The 17,128-nt window shown below is 43.8% G+C and overlaps 3 protein-coding genes across 3 annotated transcripts; 2 read left to right on the top strand and 1 right to left on the bottom strand.

Annotated features, from left to right (window-relative positions):
- Positions 1-460: 460 nt before the first annotated feature.
- LOC122041474 (calcium uniporter protein 3, mitochondrial-like) lies at positions 461-2,656 on the top strand. Its single transcript, XM_042601167.1, has 2 exons — positions 461-1,103; positions 2,052-2,656. The coding sequence occupies exons 1-2, from the start codon at positions 471-473 to the stop codon at positions 2,547-2,549; spliced, it is 1,131 nt and encodes a 376-aa protein (XP_042457101.1). The 5' UTR covers positions 461-470; the 3' UTR covers positions 2,550-2,656.
- Positions 2,657-4,572: 1,916 nt separating this feature from the next.
- Positions 4,573-8,957, bottom strand: LOC122041472 (probable beta-D-xylosidase 6). The gene is made up of 6 exons (XM_042601165.1): positions 7,893-8,957; positions 7,153-7,319; positions 6,928-7,025; positions 6,476-6,826; positions 5,982-6,398; positions 4,573-5,439 (listed from the first exon to the last, which is right to left on the bottom strand). The coding sequence occupies exons 1-6, from the start codon at positions 8,607-8,609 to the stop codon at positions 4,784-4,786; spliced, it is 2,406 nt and encodes an 801-aa protein (XP_042457099.1). The 5' UTR covers positions 8,610-8,957; the 3' UTR covers positions 4,573-4,783.
- Positions 8,933-12,648, top strand: LOC122041473 (probable galacturonosyltransferase-like 3). Its single transcript, XM_042601166.1, has one exon. It carries the CDS (start codon positions 9,068-9,070, stop codon positions 10,076-10,078), a length of 1,011 nt encoding a protein of 336 aa, XP_042457100.1. The 5' UTR covers positions 8,933-9,067; the 3' UTR covers positions 10,079-12,648.
- Positions 12,649-17,128: the final 4,480 nt, after the last annotated feature.

Below are 17,128 nucleotides of genomic sequence, written 5' to 3'. Positions count from 1 at the left end.
AAAAATTTTAAAAAATTTGATAATAATAATAATAAACAAAATTAATTAAAGAAATAAAACTAAATAAATATTAAAAAATAATAAATAAAACTTAAATAAAATTTTAAAAATATAAGTATTAATGAAAAATAATAAACAAAATTAATTAAAAAATAAAACTAAATAAATTAATAAATATATATAAGTATTAATGAAAAATAATAAATAAAATTGATTAAAAAATTAAAATTAAATAGAAATTTAAAAATATATAACTATGAATGAAAAAATTAATAAATTAAATTAAATTTAAAAATAAAACTAAAAAAATCAAAAAAAAATCAAAAAAGATAGAGGGGCAGAACAGACATTTAAAGGGGAGAGAGAGAGGGGGGAGGGGAGGTGCGCGTGTCAGGGGAGGGGGGAAAAGCAATTTACTTCCGTTATTTGCTTTCAAAACGGGCGAGCGGTTTTCGGGTCTCGCTCGCCGTATGTCGGTCATCTCCATCGCCACTATAAATAGCGAGATCCCTCGTTCTTTGCTTGCACCTGGCAGCTCCGTTTCTTGTTTGGATCCAAACCCTAGTGGTCTTCCAATGGCAGCCTTCCGGGAGGTTTTCTCTCGGCGGTTCGCCTCCCTCCTCCGCGCTTGCGCCGGTGATGGCGGTGCTGGCAGCCTTTCCATACTCGGCCGATACCCCTTCCTCCAGAAGCGGCCCCTTTTCCAGCCAGCGCTGCCGCCCTACGTTCCCCCGATGATCCTCCAGGACGATCGGATCGCGGAGCGGATCCGAGGTCTTAGCCCGTACAGGTCCCCCCTCGACGTGATCCTGCCGCCGGCGCCGACGCCGACGCCGACGCCGACTCCGGAACTGAAAGAGGAGAAAATGGAGAAAAAGAGTGTGTCTTTGGAGGAGGCGAAGAAGGTAATAAGGGCGTCGCAGGTGGCGTCCGTACGTTCGCGGCTGCTGACGGCGGGTGAGAGCTGCATCTCTTATTCCGACTTTGTACGGATCTGCTCCGAAGCGACGAATAGCGAGCAGGGGCTGAAGATTGCCCGATCGCTCGATGAGTCCGGCCTTGTGTTAGTTTTTGGCAACGTCGTATTCCTGAAGCCCGAAGAGGTAAACTTTTTTTTAAATACCGTTTTTTTGGGAGAGGAAGATCAATCTATTTTTTTTTTCTTGTGTTATGCAAATCTAGGGTTGGTAATTTTCTGAGTTCGATGGTTGTTTTCATGCGATTGCTGGAGGTCTGATTTCGTTTTCTCCGGATTTTTTTTCCTTTCCAGCAGGAACTAACACGAAGGGATTAGAAATCAAAGAATGGTGGTGTTAAAGCTTCTGGAGACAATTTGATTAAACCTTTTGGGGGCAACTATCTGGAGTTAAATCTGCATACGAAAAGCAATAAAATTAAGATATGCCTAGGAGAAACTAAGAAAAACCAACAATCGTAGGAACTTTTTCTATCTGCCTCATTGTTTTATGGAATTTCTATTCACAGTGACAGCTCCCTGACAAAAAATCATCCAACCCAATGATCAACTCTTACTTTACCTAAGATTTTTTATTCACACCTTTCTACTTTTCTTTTTGTCTTTAAGAAATATTACTCTAAATTTTGGCATTCTAAAATAAGATTAACCTAGTTGGAAGACATAGAAATTTTAGGAATAAGCTTCTTCCTTTCATGTTTTTTGATAAATATTGAAAGGCTGGCACATACATGTGGAGGTTGGATGGAATTTTTTTTCTTGAACTATCATTATGATTGTGAGTTTTACACAACTGTGTTGACAAGATGAGATGGGCTAATTTTTCATTAGGCATAGATGATTGAACTCTTGATTTGTTTATAAATTTGGTGATCTATAGTGAGCTGTTCGAATTCTATTAAGTAATGCACCTTTATGGCTAGTTTGCCATCTTAACCTTTGCTGGAATTAGGTTCCCTACTTTTATATCTTTTCATTTATGCACCACTGGCTGGTAGATTCTTGCTAACATCATGGATACTAGTTGGTAGAGATCAAAGAATGAGTCTTGTCTTTTTCTGCTCTGCTCATGCAGGTCACCCAAACAGTTGAGAACATGATCCCATCATCTTTAAGCTATCAGAATGATAGAATGAGAGAGGAATTGAAGAAGATGGAAGAGAAGAAACATGAGATTGAAAAAAAAGCAGCAGCTCTAGTAAGGAAGGAGTTGTGGCTTGGGCTGGGTTTCATGTTGGCACAAACTGCTGGACTGATGCGGTTGACATTCTGGGAGCTTTCATGGGATGTGATGGAGCCAATCTGCTTCTATCTCACCTCCTTCTACTTTTTGGTCGGCTATTCCTTCTTCCTCAGGACCTCTAAGGAACCCTGCTTTGAGAGCTTCTTTGCAAGCCGCCTTGCCACCAAGCAAAGATCCCTTATGGAAGAGCATAAGTTCAACCTCACTCGCTTCAACGAGCTTTGCCAAATTTTCGGTCAACCCCTTCCTCCAACTGCTAACCAAAATTTTACCTCTGCTTCCTATTGCCATTGCATGGGAAGAAGATCATTAGTAGGTTCCTCTCAGTGATGTAGTTATATTTGAATTCTGATGAGCAATTAATTCTAGCTAAGCAAAGAAATGTGTTCTACAATTTCCAGCAAAGGAAAAAACCAATCATAATTTACTTTTTACCATGACAATTGTGATATAGAAAGAGCTGATACATAACAGAAAACAAGTCATACTGATTTTCCAAAGTGTGTAGTATGCTAACCAGGCATGGAGTTGGTTATGTTGCAAGTGTTTCTGAGACAAAACTCTTGCACATATTTGTGCTAAGTGATCCTTTTGAGTCACAATTCATTGCTTTCTGATGGAATATGGTGCTGTTTATTTTCTGATTAAAATTGTTTCCATGATGAATCATTTCTTATTGACTGTTGGCATCAACAATTAATCTTTTAAATTATCAACAACAATTGTTGATCAACAGTCCTTTTCAAGTCTTATGATCCATTGTCTTGACATCCTCTAAGAGGAAGTACTCTTTTATTCCATTGACATCAACTGTGCTTAGATGCTTGTAAGGCTCTACCAAAATACCTCTTGAATCCAATCGATTGTTTCAAAAGGTAACCTTCACCTCTAATCTTAGGTCTCTGAAACAACACAGAGCATGGAGGCTATCTTCGTTGATCCCTATAATCTGATCGTTTTAGGTGCCCTAAAATCTGTACGAGGAGTTTGAATAACTAGCACATCCAAATTAATATACCGTTTTCTGTGTAGAATGTATGACTGGGATGGCCTCGTGATGGATCAACTCTCATGCTCATATCGTTCATTGGAACATCGGTCAAGGAGTCGGGATACCAAGTGACCAGGTATCCGCCTAACTATTTGAATTTCAGAAGTATAAAGTAGTAGTATAAGAGGAGAAAATAATGGCTTATCTAGAGGTGCTAAGGAAAATTAATCGTGCTCCAAAAGAAAAGAAGCAACTTTAAATGAGATGAACTAACTCAAGATTGAGATGCAGCCACGGCAGCTACATTCAGAGATGGAGACGAAGCAACTTGAGAGGAAGCACTATTGATGCTTCTACCATCCGAGTTAACATTTTGTAAAGGCTAATCATGTTGGACTCCGTGGGTGTTTTGATGTGATCAACAAAGTTAGGTTAGGTCATGCTTATTATTTGATCCATGTGTCTAAATGTACAGGAACATAGGAGCGCAGGAAGTCAAGCGGAAGACGCAGCTAGCGAGAAGGACGACACGGGAAGAGAGTCGACGGGCTCGGTGCGTCCGAAGGACGAAAGAGCTGCGGAACAGTACACCGATGGACGAGAAAAATGTGCGCAGCGTTCGAGAGACGAGAAGCCGGGTCGGAAACCTGCTCGAGGAGAAGGCCAGAAATTGGGTTCGGTTGGTCGAAATCATCCAAGTGATCGGAGCTTCGGAAGAAGAGGAAAAAGAGAAGCTGAAAACTATTTATACCATGCAGGTTGAAGGCAGTATTTATATCATGCAGGTTGAAGGTGCCCTCAACATCATTGAGGGCGCCCTCAATATTGAAGGCACTTCCATCACCTTGAAGGCGCCTTTGACCAGTCCGAGGCACCTTCATGGGCATTAGAGGTGCCTCAAACCCAGTCTTCATGACCGTTTGCAACCGGATAGAGCTTTATCCGGTCAAACTTCTTGGAGGCGCCCTCAACCCTCTTGGAGGCGCTTTCAACACTCGGGATAAGATTTTTAGGAGTTATATAAAGACCCTTGGAATTAGAAAATTAATGAATCAACTTTGTAACAACTTCCTAGCAACCTGTAAGAGCTTTTAGTGTGTAAAAGGCTTCTTCGCCTTCAAAGAAAGAGACTTTTCTAGTGCGCTTTTCAACCGTTTTGGATTAACAACTTTCTTGGTTGTAATCAAGTCGAAATTGCCAAGTCTTTTTTTTTTTTTTTCTGTTGTTCTGCTTTATTTTATTTTCTTATTATTGTTGCTATAATTTTAGAATTAAAAGTTTGAGGAGGATATTCTAATTTTACAGGCAATTCACCCCATTCCTCGTGCCGACCCCGTTGCACCAACAGATTGGACTTCCACATTTGCAATCTATTATTCAACTCAGCATTCTGCAAAGCATTAAGTACCTCGACGACTAAGAGACAATGTTAGGGATACATTAACTAATTAACAGTACAAAGAAACTGCCCCTGCTGGCTAATCTACATAACAGTTTGTAGATCCCAACTGATGCAGTGTCAACTACACAGCTTTGTCTGAAACATTATCGAATCTAACAGTAGCTAATGAACTCAAAGCTCTTCATGAGATTTCTTTAACTGCTTCTCATCAACCTTATCCTCAATCTTCTTGTTTTGCACTGAAAACTCTTCCGTTTCGATCACCAATTCACGCTCCAGATCTTCCAGCATCAAAACATGAGTTCCCAGTGGTAGAATGCGTTGACCCTGTACATCTGCAAAGCTAAAATGTTTGCAAGGATCAACTAGAATATCCACTTCAGCAGCTTCGTTAGCTCTTATACGTGCCCGCTCAAATCCAATTAATTGTTTGCGTGGGGCTCCTCTGATGCTTGTTTTGGGCCGATAAAACAATAGAACAGTATGACTTCCTTCCATATGGCCATTATTAAAGACCGATATCTTCACATGAAATTTCACATCTTCACAAGTTGAGACCACCTTAGTTGCAACAATGTGTGGTGGCTTTGACTTTATGTGATCCTTAGCAGATGATTGTGACACTGTAATCTTTTCAGGCACATATAGAAACTTGTATGAGTATTTTGAATAACTCAAACCATATCCGAAGTCGTAAACTTGCTTTCCAGTGTAGAATCGATATGTTCGCCCAGGGTAGTCTCTTGAAGGATCAGCTCTCATGTTCATATCAGTCATAGGGATGCGAGTGAAGGATTCTGGATACCACATCACAGGTAGTCTGCCACCTGATGCAGAAAGATTTCATCAGCCATCACTTGTAAAACTCTACCATTTCCATGAACTGGAATGGTTATTTAACTACAATCAGGTATTTCAAAACAAATTAGTCTTTAGGAAAAAGATATTAATATAGTACAATATCTCATCAGGTCATTATATGCAATACAGTTCGCATCTCATTTTTCTATTAGGCACAGTAAGATTGTATAATTAGGCTGTAAATAAGCAGGCCGATCCAAGCTTGGCCGTGTTTTTGCTGTTCATTTTTCTTACTGTTCATTCTTCTTATAAAACTTATTCAAGTTTGTTTGTTGTAGATTTTATCATAGTTGAGCTAGAATAGCTTTTACCAATTTAACAGGGAATAAGCTCCTAAATGAATAGTGAGTTTGGGATAGTGGATAGAATAAGCTCTACCTCAATTTAGCATTGAATCAAAGTGAGGCGCAGATTAAAAACCTTCCATCTCAATTTAACACAATTATAATTTTTTTCTTCTCATAATGGATTTAGACTATGCTAATCCAATCAAATGTTTAAAACAGACCTGGATTGACATCACCAAATAGAACCTCTGCAAGTGCTTGCCCGCCGACTTCACCTGGGTATCCAAGCCAGAGAATACTAGAAACCAATGGATCTTCTTTTGCAAACGAAACATCGATAGGTCCTCCACCAGTTAGGACTAATATCAATGGTTTCTTACTGATATTGCCAATTGCCCTGATGAGTTCCATCTGTTTGCCAGGAAGCAGAAGGCTGTAGCGATCAAGATCTTCTGTTTCTTCTGTTAGGTTCAGTCCAGCTACCACAACAACAATTTCAGCATCCTTTGCAATAGCAAAAGCTTCATCGAATCCATCCATTGTTTGACAGGGCACATCAATGCAACCGGCAGCAAATGTGGCTCTTGGTACATAAGACCTGATCCCTTCCAAGATGCTTGTTGGATTGCACGGTATGCCTATAAAAAGTTGTGAGAATATTAAAAATTCACCTATGATGCAAAAGAATTGCATATGATCATAGATCAACTTGTACCTGTGTAATCACCACCATATACAGTTGTATCAGTACCACCAGGACCTATTATTGCAACAGAATTCACCTCATGCTTTCTTAGTGGTAGAAAATCTTTAGCATTCTTCAGAAGGACAATTCCTTGTCTTACTGCTTCAAGAGCTAGATCCCTGTGTTCCTTGGTGCAAAGATTATCAGGTCCAAGATGTCCGTATTGTTTTTTTGCACCTTTGCCATCAAATATCCCTAGCCTAAGCTGGACAGAGAAGAGATTAAGTAGAGCCCTATCAATGTCTTCTTCTTGGGCCTTCCCTGACCTTATTGCAGACTCGGTGTGCCGAGGAAGATATGTTCCACAGTTTATGTCCATCCCTTTTCAACAGGCATATCAATAGTGCATGATATGGAAGTATTGTACAATGCTTTTAAGGGAAAGCAATCACATGTTGAGCATTTCTAGTTTCAGTTCTAACCTGCTTTAAGAACATCAGCAATTGAATCTTCAGGAGAAGAAGTATACTTTTGATCCTCGTAAATTATTCCAACAGCATCACAGTCAGATGTAACATACCTACAAAATTACATTTAACATCTCATTAGATAAGTCACAAAGCTCTAAACATGCTAAGTTATGGCAGAGCATGCTTTTCAGTTTGGGGTTCTAAGTAATGATGCCAAGAAGCAAAAACATAAGATACCCCTTGAATCCCCATTCTTTACGTGCTTTGTCTAAGAGATCAGCCCGAGCACAAGCAGGCACACCATTGACCTGATTGTAGGCACACATGAGACAACTTGCATGGCCTTCTTTTACACAACTTTCAAATGGCGGCTGGTATGTGTCTTCCATGTCCTGTTCGTTAACCTGGTAACATAGAGTATAAAAGTAAAATTGCATAGTCTTGTCAAAGAAGATAGAAAGCTGATCATCTACTAAACCATGTCAAAGCTTTGAACAATTACAATACTCCAAAAGGCTAAGGTGTTAGTTTAACTGTGGCAAAGGATTGATGAATCATGATAGTCCCAGAAGCTCAGGGATTAACTAAACACTGTTGAACATTTGATTGATTACTATAGTCTGAAAACCTTAAGGAAAAGTTCAATTTTCACAAGGTCCAAGTATTCAAATCAAGCCTACTACTTACTTGCCAGAATACACAACTTAGGAGAATACAATACCAAAAGCTTAAGCTGCTGGAAGAGTGCAAATCATATATTTATCACAAGCCAGGATTTGGTTCATTGCACACCCACAAAAAAAAAAGTTAAAAGATTTGTGCAATTCATATAATTTTTCAGATGTTGGACAATGATCATAGCTTATCATCTCATAGAGGCAAAGTAATTCTGGCTAAGCCGTTAAGATTGTTTTTAAATTTAATTTGCACTGCAACGAATAAGCTATGTTTGATGCTCAGGCAGAAGGTGTACAAACCTGAGCATTGAATATGTAGCGAGTGTAATTGTCCCATCTGTCCAAATCATAGGCAGTGTAGTGCTTGCAGCAAGCCGAGAGCATCAACGAGCTACCATCTGCGTCACCAGTGTCATACTCCCCTTGGAGCCCCTTCACGTACTCGACGGCGAACTCGGCCGCCAGCAGTGGGTCCTCGCCGGGGGTTTCCTGTCCGCGACCCCACCGCGGATCACGGAAGATGTTGATGTTGGGAGCCCAGTAGGTGAGGCCGGCCTGGCCGACGTTGTACATGGCCCGGGCCTCCACAGCGATGGCGCGGGCCATGGCACCCCAAAGCGTCCGGTTATAGGCCGCGGCGGAGAGGATGACCTGGGGGAACTCGGTGGCGGCGCGGACGGAGCCATAGAAGGCGACGCCTGGGCCGTTGGAGGCGATCCCGTGGAGGGACTCGGACCACCACTCGAAGGCCGGGAGGCCGAGGCGGGGGACTGCAGCGGCGGTGTTGGAGAGCTGCTGGATCTTCTCCTGGAGGGTGAGGAGGGAAACTAGGGCGCGGGCGCGGTTGGCGATGGGGAGGGAGGTATCACAGAAGGCGAAGGAGTTGTAGACCGGGGCCTCGCACGGCAACTTCGGGTAGAGGTCGGCGTCACCGGCGAAGCAGAAAGGGGCGGAGGAGACGAGGAGGAAGAGTAGGAGAGATCGCCGCCGCATCATGCTCACGAGGTATTCGACCATTGGATGGGAGTGGAAGGGAATATGATGAGTAGGTGGAGCAGGTGCTGCTCCCAGTGGCGAACGCCATGGTCGTGTCAGCGCCGAAGCAAGTTAACAAGTGATGGTATTTGGCCCGGTTAAAATATTTCTCAGGAAATAATTTTACAGAAAAAAAACTAACAGGAAATTGTATTTTAATAATTTTAAAAAAGGGGGAAACAAAAAAAAAACACAATTAACTATGGGGCGGAAATTAATAAAAAAAGAATACAAAAAACTAATATTGAAACATAAAAAAATAAAGAAAATTATTTTTAGTGAAGATTTAGTATTTTACTAAACCTAATAAATAAAAACAAATAATCTGCGTTAGGTGACTGTGGCCACCGCGATCCGCGACGCTTCAAATCCTCGCAATTATTCCCGATCCACCCTACCTTTCTGGCTCCCCTCCGCCTCCGCCTCCGCCTCCGCCGCGAATGTCTCACTTCGCATTCCTCGCGGCGGCGCTCTTCCTGCTGGCCGCCTCCAGGTGGACATTGCCGACCTCCGCTGAACTCCCCCGATTCCGCGAGGCCCCGGCTTTCCGCAACGGACCCGGCTGCGTCTCCGCTCCGACCATCCACATCGCCATGACCCTCGACGCCGCCTACCTCCGCGGCTCCGTAGCCGGTGTCCTCTCTGTTCTACGCCACTCCTCCTGTCCCGAATCCATCGCCTTCCACTTCCTGGCTACCCGACCACGCCGCTTCCGTCCCGTCGTGGCCGCCGCCTTCCCCTACCTCACCTTCGAAGTCCACCGCTTCAACCCCGACGTCGTTCACGGCCGCATCTCCTCCTCCGTCCGCCGCGCCCTCGACCAGCCCCTCAACTACGCGCGCATCTACCTCGCCGATATCCTCCCCCGCTCCGTGCGCCGCGTCATCTACTTCGATTCCGACCTCGTCGTCGTCGACGACGTCGCCCGCCTTTGGGCCACCGACCTCGCCCCTTACCAGGTCCTCGCCGCCCCCGAATACTGCCACGCCAACTTCACCACTTACTTCACCGACCGCTTCTGGTCCGATCCGGTACTCCCCCTCGTCCTCACTGGCCGCCGGCGCCCGCCCTGCTACTTCAACACCGGGGTCATGGTCGTCGATCTCGACCGCTGGCGTGCCGGCGGGTACACCCGTAAACTTGAGTTCTGGATGGAAGTCCAGAAGCGCAAGGCCCGGATCTACGAGCTCGGCTCGCTTCCGCCGTTCCTCCTCGTCTTCGCCGGCGAGGTCAAGGGAGTGGACCACCGGTGGAATCAGCACGGCCTCGGCGGCGACAACAAGGAGGGCCTATGCCGAAATCTACACTCGGGGCCGGTGAGCCTCCTCCACTGGAGCGGAAAGGGCAAGCCGTGGCTCCGCCTCGACGCCGCCCGCCCGTGCCCGCTCGACGATCTCTGGGCGCCGTACGACCTCCTCCTCCGCGACGACGACCCCTTCTCCGACGTCTGATCCGCCCCTCCTCCACGTCCACCGTCGACGACGGCCATCCGATCTGATCGATTCGCGCCGCGGGGCCTTGCTCGAGTGAAGGGGCCCGTGGCAGCTGGAGGCGGGGGGACCCTTCAGATGCATAGAAGGGCTACCATAACTTCAGCTCTAGAGTTCCTTTCAATCTGTCTTCATGACAACAAGGCAGGAGACGAACTGTTCTTGTCTTCTTCTCTTATCGTCATAGATTGATTCTTTGCCGTTCATAATAGTTTTCAGATATCGTAAGGTCCATTTTTATTCGGCTTTATCGACTCGCTGGATGATTCAACGAACTGACTCGATCAAATGTAAAAGGTTTCAACTGGGTCAGGTCATGCCGGATCCAGATCCGGATCCGGCAAACAGTTGGGCCTAGCACAATTCAAGGGCTGAAGTGCTGAACTCTACTGGATCTTAAGCCCACTTCGAACCCAACAAAAACCCATTTAAATCCGAACGTCGCCATGGAGCACTCTTTTCCTCTTTCCGTCGCTCCTCTGTCGTCATCTCATTCGCCTGTTCGATCGCCACGGAGCTCTCTTCAACGGGATGGGCGTCAAACTGCAGACCTTGCTAAGGTCTTGCCTGCAGCCGACGCACCTGACGATCGGCCCATGTTGGAAGATAAGTTTAGGTCGTAGTGGAATAGATCAGATCTTGAAGGAGGAATATTACCATTTAGTTGTTTCTATAGTTTTCAAATGTTTGATTGACCTGACGCTATAAGATTGTTAAAAAGTAGCTGTAGGCTTCTTACTGGAATGATTCGTAAGAATGCTTGTTGAATTAACTATTTAACTTGGTTGCATGTGGCAACTGCGTGCATCTGGTTTAAATATAGTCACCTTGTGGGCTCATTTTGAGCAGTACAATCATTGCATTTGAATGAATTGCCCCATCATTCATTGCTCATTGAAATATGGGACTCTCCATTAACAGAAATGAAAGTTACCCCACCTCCAAGTTCACTGTTCTTTGATACTCTTCACAGTTCAAATTCCTTATGGTTCTGCCTGCAAAATTTCATAGCAAACTTTTTCTATAGTATGTGGATCTCAACCCTAAGTGAAAGCTGACTTGGAAATGGATAACACAGGTGTTTTTTTTATCATCATACCATTTAAATTAGTTCTACACTAATCTTGATCTTGGAACTAAATTATCTATCCATCAATTCCTGAAAAGAGAACACCTTCTGGTATCATGGAGTTCTCTCTGTTTCCCTATCTAGTTAATGGATGATAGAATGATCAAGATATTAGTCATTGTAAGGTGTAGATAAACTGAATCAGTACATTTCTTTAAGCCAACTTATTTAGGATAATATAGATGCTATGTAATGGTGACCTTCAATTAAAGAGAATAGTTTACAGAAACTTAACACGGATTTGTTCTTTTCCTATACTTATAGAGCCTAGGCTTTTCCATGGTTACGCAATGTTTCCTGGAACTTTAAAAAACCACTCAGCTTGAAATAAATTAGATTTGGCACCATGTCCGTCATCAGAAGTTGTCATATTCAATTATCATGCTTTGGTTAAGCAAAAAAATACGACAGAACCTTCATTTGTTTTAATCTGCTGTTGATTTATTCTATTTGGGAAGAGAAAACTTGAAGAGAAGAAAAGCTTAACCATCTTCTTTATGCCGACATTAGAATACATAGATCTACCTATACATTTCAGAGGTATTTGGCTTGAGATCTTATGGAATTCCTGTCTACATATCCATTTTTTATGGGGCAGTACTACTCTGTATGATTGTACACATCTCTTACAATAACCATATGAGATATTATTGGGCTGAAACTTTGACTTCAAGGACTGCAACAAAATTGTATCTTTCTGGGACAATCTGATCAGTTGTGCAGTGGATTTGGACCCTGAGGCACAAATCTCTTGGAAACTCCATAAATTGGACTGAAGTCGTCCTGCTCATCTTGCTTGCTAGGAGGAGATCTGTTGGAGAAATAACCCATGGGAGGTGCTGAGTACTTGCTCTTCCATCTCTCTACTTCTCTGTTGACAGTCCTCGCATGACCCAGAGCATTGAGTTGTCCAGTAGCCAGCAATAGCAGAAGAAAAGAGACCAGGCACGACCAAGAATGGTCTTGCAGCCTCATGGCGAGGGAAGGCTGAAGAGGAAGGAGGAGGTAGGGAGGGAACTAGAGCAAGGCACCAAGGTTGAAATAAAGTCAGGTAGGATGGGAAACTATTAATATGGGGCCTTCTCCAAGAGTGACTTAAATATTATCTTTGTGCAGCTGTCCAGCTGACTAAAAATTAAAAACCCATTTGGTGCCCTTAGAAATGCTTCATCTAAGCATGCTTCCTTGAAATCCAAACAAGCAGAAAGAGGTAAAATGATCGAAATCAATGCTTTGTCCTACACAGTCGGTGTTGACATTGTTGGTTGTAGATTCTCTTATTTACATTTGTCATTACTAGTGATGCAGTGATCATGATAAAATTCAGCAATCCAGCGTCATCAACATGACTCTGCGTCTTTGTTAAATCTTATCATTATATCAGACTCATATTCCTGCTTCAGTTCCTACGTTTGCATTCTTATGATTGCTTGATATTTGACATCTTTGCAGAGTCTGATACAGAGCTATAGGAAATAGTCGAACTGAAGCACAACTCAGCCCAAGGAGGTCTCCGTGGTTGAGTATTTTAGCATGATTTTAATGTTGTGATTACTTCAGCTGAGGGAAGGGAGAGGAAGTAGAGGAAAGGAAAGAAGGTGGAGGGAGTGCAGGAAGCTATAAGATCGAATAATTGGTGATGAAAAAGAAGGGGGAAAAAAAGGAAAGTAATGAAAAGGACAAATCCATCTTCTTCAGTTGTTTGGAGTTTTCTTAGGATTTTCCTTTGCGGCGATGCTCTTGATGTCTCGGATGAAAGCCTTGAGATTCACATTCGATAGCATTGGTTGTGAGTATCATATTGGGTCATAGAGACAAAGGACATTATGATCATATTATGATTTTTTAATAGCGGGGCAACTCTTTCCTTCATTTCTGCCTATATTTATAAGAAAGTAAAATTGACTTAAATCTGGTTTCCAGGATGATAAATTGTTAGAGTAAGTGAGAGAAAGGGACATTTGATTCCTCTATTTTTTTTTTCTGTGGGATTATAACGTAGTCTAATTGCAGGGATTGCCAAAAGTCTCGAGAGGGATGAACCCCTCGTGATGTAGGCCTTCAGTTTTCTTATTTTAAGCTTCTTTTTGTGAGTCCAAGGCTCCAAGCCACTGCCTACTTTTTTTATGTAATGGTCTTGATAAGGAAGAGCTGCCCCCTAGTTGTTAAATAACCCTTCTTAGGTGGCACTTGATTATGATATTGTACTATGTTCTTTAAAATATGTACAAGCAATAATTGACTTTCTCGTGTTTTATTTTTTTCTCTATTGGTATGGGATCTGTTTGATCTATGTCAGCATGAAGAAGAGCTTAGCACAAATATATATTTTTGAATTAAGCATGTTGATTTGTTTTTTTTGTCTGCATGACACGTACTTGCGTATTCCTACTGGATTATGAATTATGTCACTTATCACTTTATAACTTCCTGTTCTTATTCATTGACAGCAACACTCATTCATTATAGCAGAGGTGATTACCAAATGACTAAGGGCGGGTTTACATTTTTTTCCTTGTACCGCTGAAAATTGATCAGCAACACTCTCACTCATGAACTTTTGGATGATTGAAGTTTGACTTCTCAATTTATAGACTGACAGCGCCCTGCTACCTTTCTTTGCTTAAACAATTGAGCGTGATAAATAATTAAACGGGCTGTTTACCTCCGCAGAGGGGCACAAGTTTTTGAGACGTGGATAATTCGTTTGTTTAGTCGCGCAGAAAACACCGTCGAATGAGTTTTGCCATTTTACTTCTGCCTGGATATCCACTGAGCACAAATGAAAATGACAAAAAAAATAAAAAGTTCGAGGTTGGAGTTTGTTGGGTGTTGATACAGTGATGAAAGGAGGTCCCATCGATCAAAGACTCTGGAAGTAAAACGAATGAGACGAGAGGTTAAAGGCCTCGGTTGACCCGAGTCGTGCTTGAACAACCTGACAGGGAAAGCCCGCAATTAAGGCTCACAATTGAGTAACAACTCTACTGAACCGATAAACTCGAAAAGGAGGCTCGGCCAGTCAGACAAAGTGCAATCCTCCAACAACAACAACCGCCGAACGGAAAGCGGGGCAATGGGTCACTGCAACACTTTCGGACGGGGATTATCCCGCTGAGCAGTGGTCGGTCCGCCACATACGGGCCTGTTGACTATCTTATCACATCCTTTTGGAAGTTTGTGCCGCTGACGGCAGAACATGTTCAACAGACAAATCATACTTTAGAAGCTTCCAGACTGTCACATCAAGGAGTTGCATGATTGCTTAAGAAATGATATCAGGGACATTTTTTGACTTGTCCTTTCTTAGGAAACTTAGGAAAACGTGTCTATGCTTTGAGATGTGTACATGAACACCATAGCTTGACTCTATAAAAGGGGGTTCTCATCTATAAGCGGAGATGTGTAACTTTATTATACACACGCTCTAGTTACAATTGTTTTCTTCATAATTTTCGACCACCAGAGATTGACTTGAGCGTCGCAAGGGCAACGTCGGGAGCCCCTTCCCAGCCTGGCACTGACGCTTTTGTGTTGCAGGGCTACGAAGGAGTCTTCGCTTCGTCAAATTTCCAGCCACATCCCCAGTTTGTCGCCATCTCTATTTTCGGACAAGATCATATTTGGTATCGTTTGTTAGAGCGTTAACCTAAATCTGAAGCGAAAAGATGGAGGATGTTGGACGACTTACCATAGTGACACTTATGCAAGAAGATTTAGAGTTGCTGATACAAGCTCGAGTGGTGAAGATGATGGAGCAGTAGCAAATAGCGACTGGTCGTTGAGCAGATGACCCTGCTGCATCAGGAACGGGTCATCACGTTGAACTTAGAGTCCGAGCGGAAGATTAAGCCGGTTGGAAGCAAAGCACTAGGCCAACCGATGTCTCCTGAGACACGCCGAACGCACTCATTCCTTATCACCGAGCATTGTTTCGCACGCCATCAGAAGAATAGGCCTGAGCTGAGTGAACGCCAAGCTCCTCGTTAGATGATGCACCCGTTTGGGACGAATGAAAAAGGAAAGCGTCTTGTCTCGATACCTCGCTCGAGCAAATTAACCGGCAGCTTTCCCAAGAGATTCTCGATGATCAACTGTCATGCCATTATAGGCCTCTAACGATTGAGGAATACACGAGGGCAACTGACCCCGAGGATCATTTGATCAAGTTTGACAATGTGGCGATACTCCACCAATATACCGTCGGAGTCAAGCATCGAGTGTTCCTAACCATGCTCTCCGGATCGACATAGAGGTGGTTTAAGAGATTGCCGATCGAATCCATCCGAAGCTTCAAGGATTTTCGATCAGTGTTCTTACAACACTTTGCCAACAACCACCGCTATCAAAAGATAAATGTCAACCTATTTGCGGTCAAGTAGGGGCCTAAGGAGGCACTCTGGTCCTATATCAAGAGGTTTAATCATGTGGCTATGGAAGTTCTATTAGCCACACCGAAAATCTTGATAAGTTCCTTCTCCCAAGGACTCGTAGATGGTGAGTTTTTTCTGTTACTCATTCGAAGGCCTCCTAGAGACTTCGACCACTAGCTCAGGCGGGCTGCTGAGTACATCAACATTGAAGAAGCCCGGGCGGCTTGAAGGAAGGAAGTGATTCCCGAGCCAGCCGCTACCCCGGAGCGCCAAGTAACTCCCGCACATCAACCACCAAAGAGGCCTTGAGCGGGAATATCACAGCAGCATCAAGAGCCCTGGACCCATGTGGTCCAACATGTGAAGGCTGAGCAAGGAAGGCCCATCGAGTCCCGATCGTGGACCCTACTCTTCTGCTTGTATCACCGGGTAGCCACACACAACACCAGAGACTGCTACAACTACAAACCAAGGCCCCACAGATCGGCTTCATCAAGATCTGCCACCAATCCCCCTCGCCTGATCGACACCATCATCAGCGAGTAGGAGGGTGGTATGAAGAAAGAAGGCCGGTGAATGAAGTGCAGCGATAGCAACATCACAGCGAGGACTATCAAAGGCCTACCGGAGCGTCTACCTAGAGGGAATGATTGTCAGCTCGGGAAGCAAAAAATCGTAACAATGCTGTCTAGGGTGACATCGGGATGATTGCCAGAGGCCCGACCGGTGGTGACTCTAACCGAGCTCAGAAATCGCACACTTGGTGATTAGAAAATCACGCCGTTGGATGCAGCAAGTCAGCGACAGAGGGACTAGAAATCAATTTCGGTCCTCGAGACTTAGAGGGAGTGGAGGTCCCTCATAAAGACACCTTGGTTATTAAAGCGATAATAGCTAACTAAAATGTTCATCGTACTTTTGTGGGTACAGGCAGATCGGTGAATATCATCTTCAAGAAGGTTTTCAATCAACTACAAATCGATCATAACGACATGCAACCCATGATGACCACCCTTTTATGGGTTCACTGACAATGAGGTATTGGTGATTGGCCAAACTCAGCTAGCCGCATCCCTCGGAGAAGATTCGTTGAAGAGGACGAGGATGACGAATTTCATCGTGGTGCACGTTCCGTCCACCTATAATGTCATTCTGGGCGGATCAGTGCTGAATGAGTTTCGGGTGATCGTGTCAACATTTTGCCAGAAGATTAGGTTCCCTGTGGATAACTTGGTTGAAGAGGTCAAGGGCGACTAGCTGATGACTCGGCAATGCTACGTCGAGATGGTAAGGGCAGAGCCACGAGCTGCACGGAAGGCTCCACGGCTGGAGGTAAACGTAACTCTGGAAGAGCCTCCCACCCTAGTCTACGACGAGAAGGAGGAAGTCCAAGTGCATCCCAGTCGATCGGAGGCCATGACTTTCATCGCGGTCAACCTGGATGCAAAATAGAAGACGGAGTTTATTGCCTGTCTAAGGTAAAATCATGATGTGTTCTCATGGGCGACG

The sequence above is a fragment of the Zingiber officinale genome, chromosome 2A (genome assembly GCF_018446385.1).
Source record: "Zingiber officinale cultivar Zhangliang chromosome 2A, Zo_v1.1, whole genome shotgun sequence".
Classification (NCBI taxonomy): Eukaryota; Viridiplantae; Streptophyta; class Magnoliopsida; order Zingiberales; family Zingiberaceae; genus Zingiber; species Zingiber officinale.
Note: the sequence above shows the minus strand (reverse complement) of the source record. Positions and strands in the feature narration are given on the sequence as shown.

What these genes read in the sequence shown, in the direction of transcription:
- LOC122041473 (XM_042601166.1), top strand. Translation starts at nt 9,068, where the DNA reads ATGTCTCACTTCGCATTCCTCGCGGCGGCGCTCTTCCTGCTGGCCGCC.
- LOC122041474 (XM_042601167.1), top strand. Translation starts at nt 471, where the DNA reads ATGTCGGTCATCTCCATCGCCACTATAAATAGCGAGATCCCTCGTTCT. An exon ending in TATTCCTGAAGCCCGAAGAG is followed by an intron (nt 1,104 to 2,051) that starts GTAAACTTTTTT and finishes CTGCTCATGCAG; the next exon opens with GTCACCCAAACAGTTGAGAA.
- LOC122041472 (XM_042601165.1), bottom strand. Translation starts at nt 8,609, where the DNA reads ATGGTCGAATACCTCGTGAGCATGATGCGGCGGCGATCTCTCCTACTC. An exon ending in ATATGGTGGTGATTACACAG is followed by an intron (nt 6,399 to 6,475) that starts GTACAAGTTGAT and finishes AACTTTTTATAG; the next exon opens with GCATACCGTGCAATCCAACA. An exon ending in ATTTGGTGATGTCAATCCAG is followed by an intron (nt 5,440 to 5,981) that starts GTCTGTTTTAAA and finishes TTTCTGCATCAG; the next exon opens with GTGGCAGACTACCTGTGATG.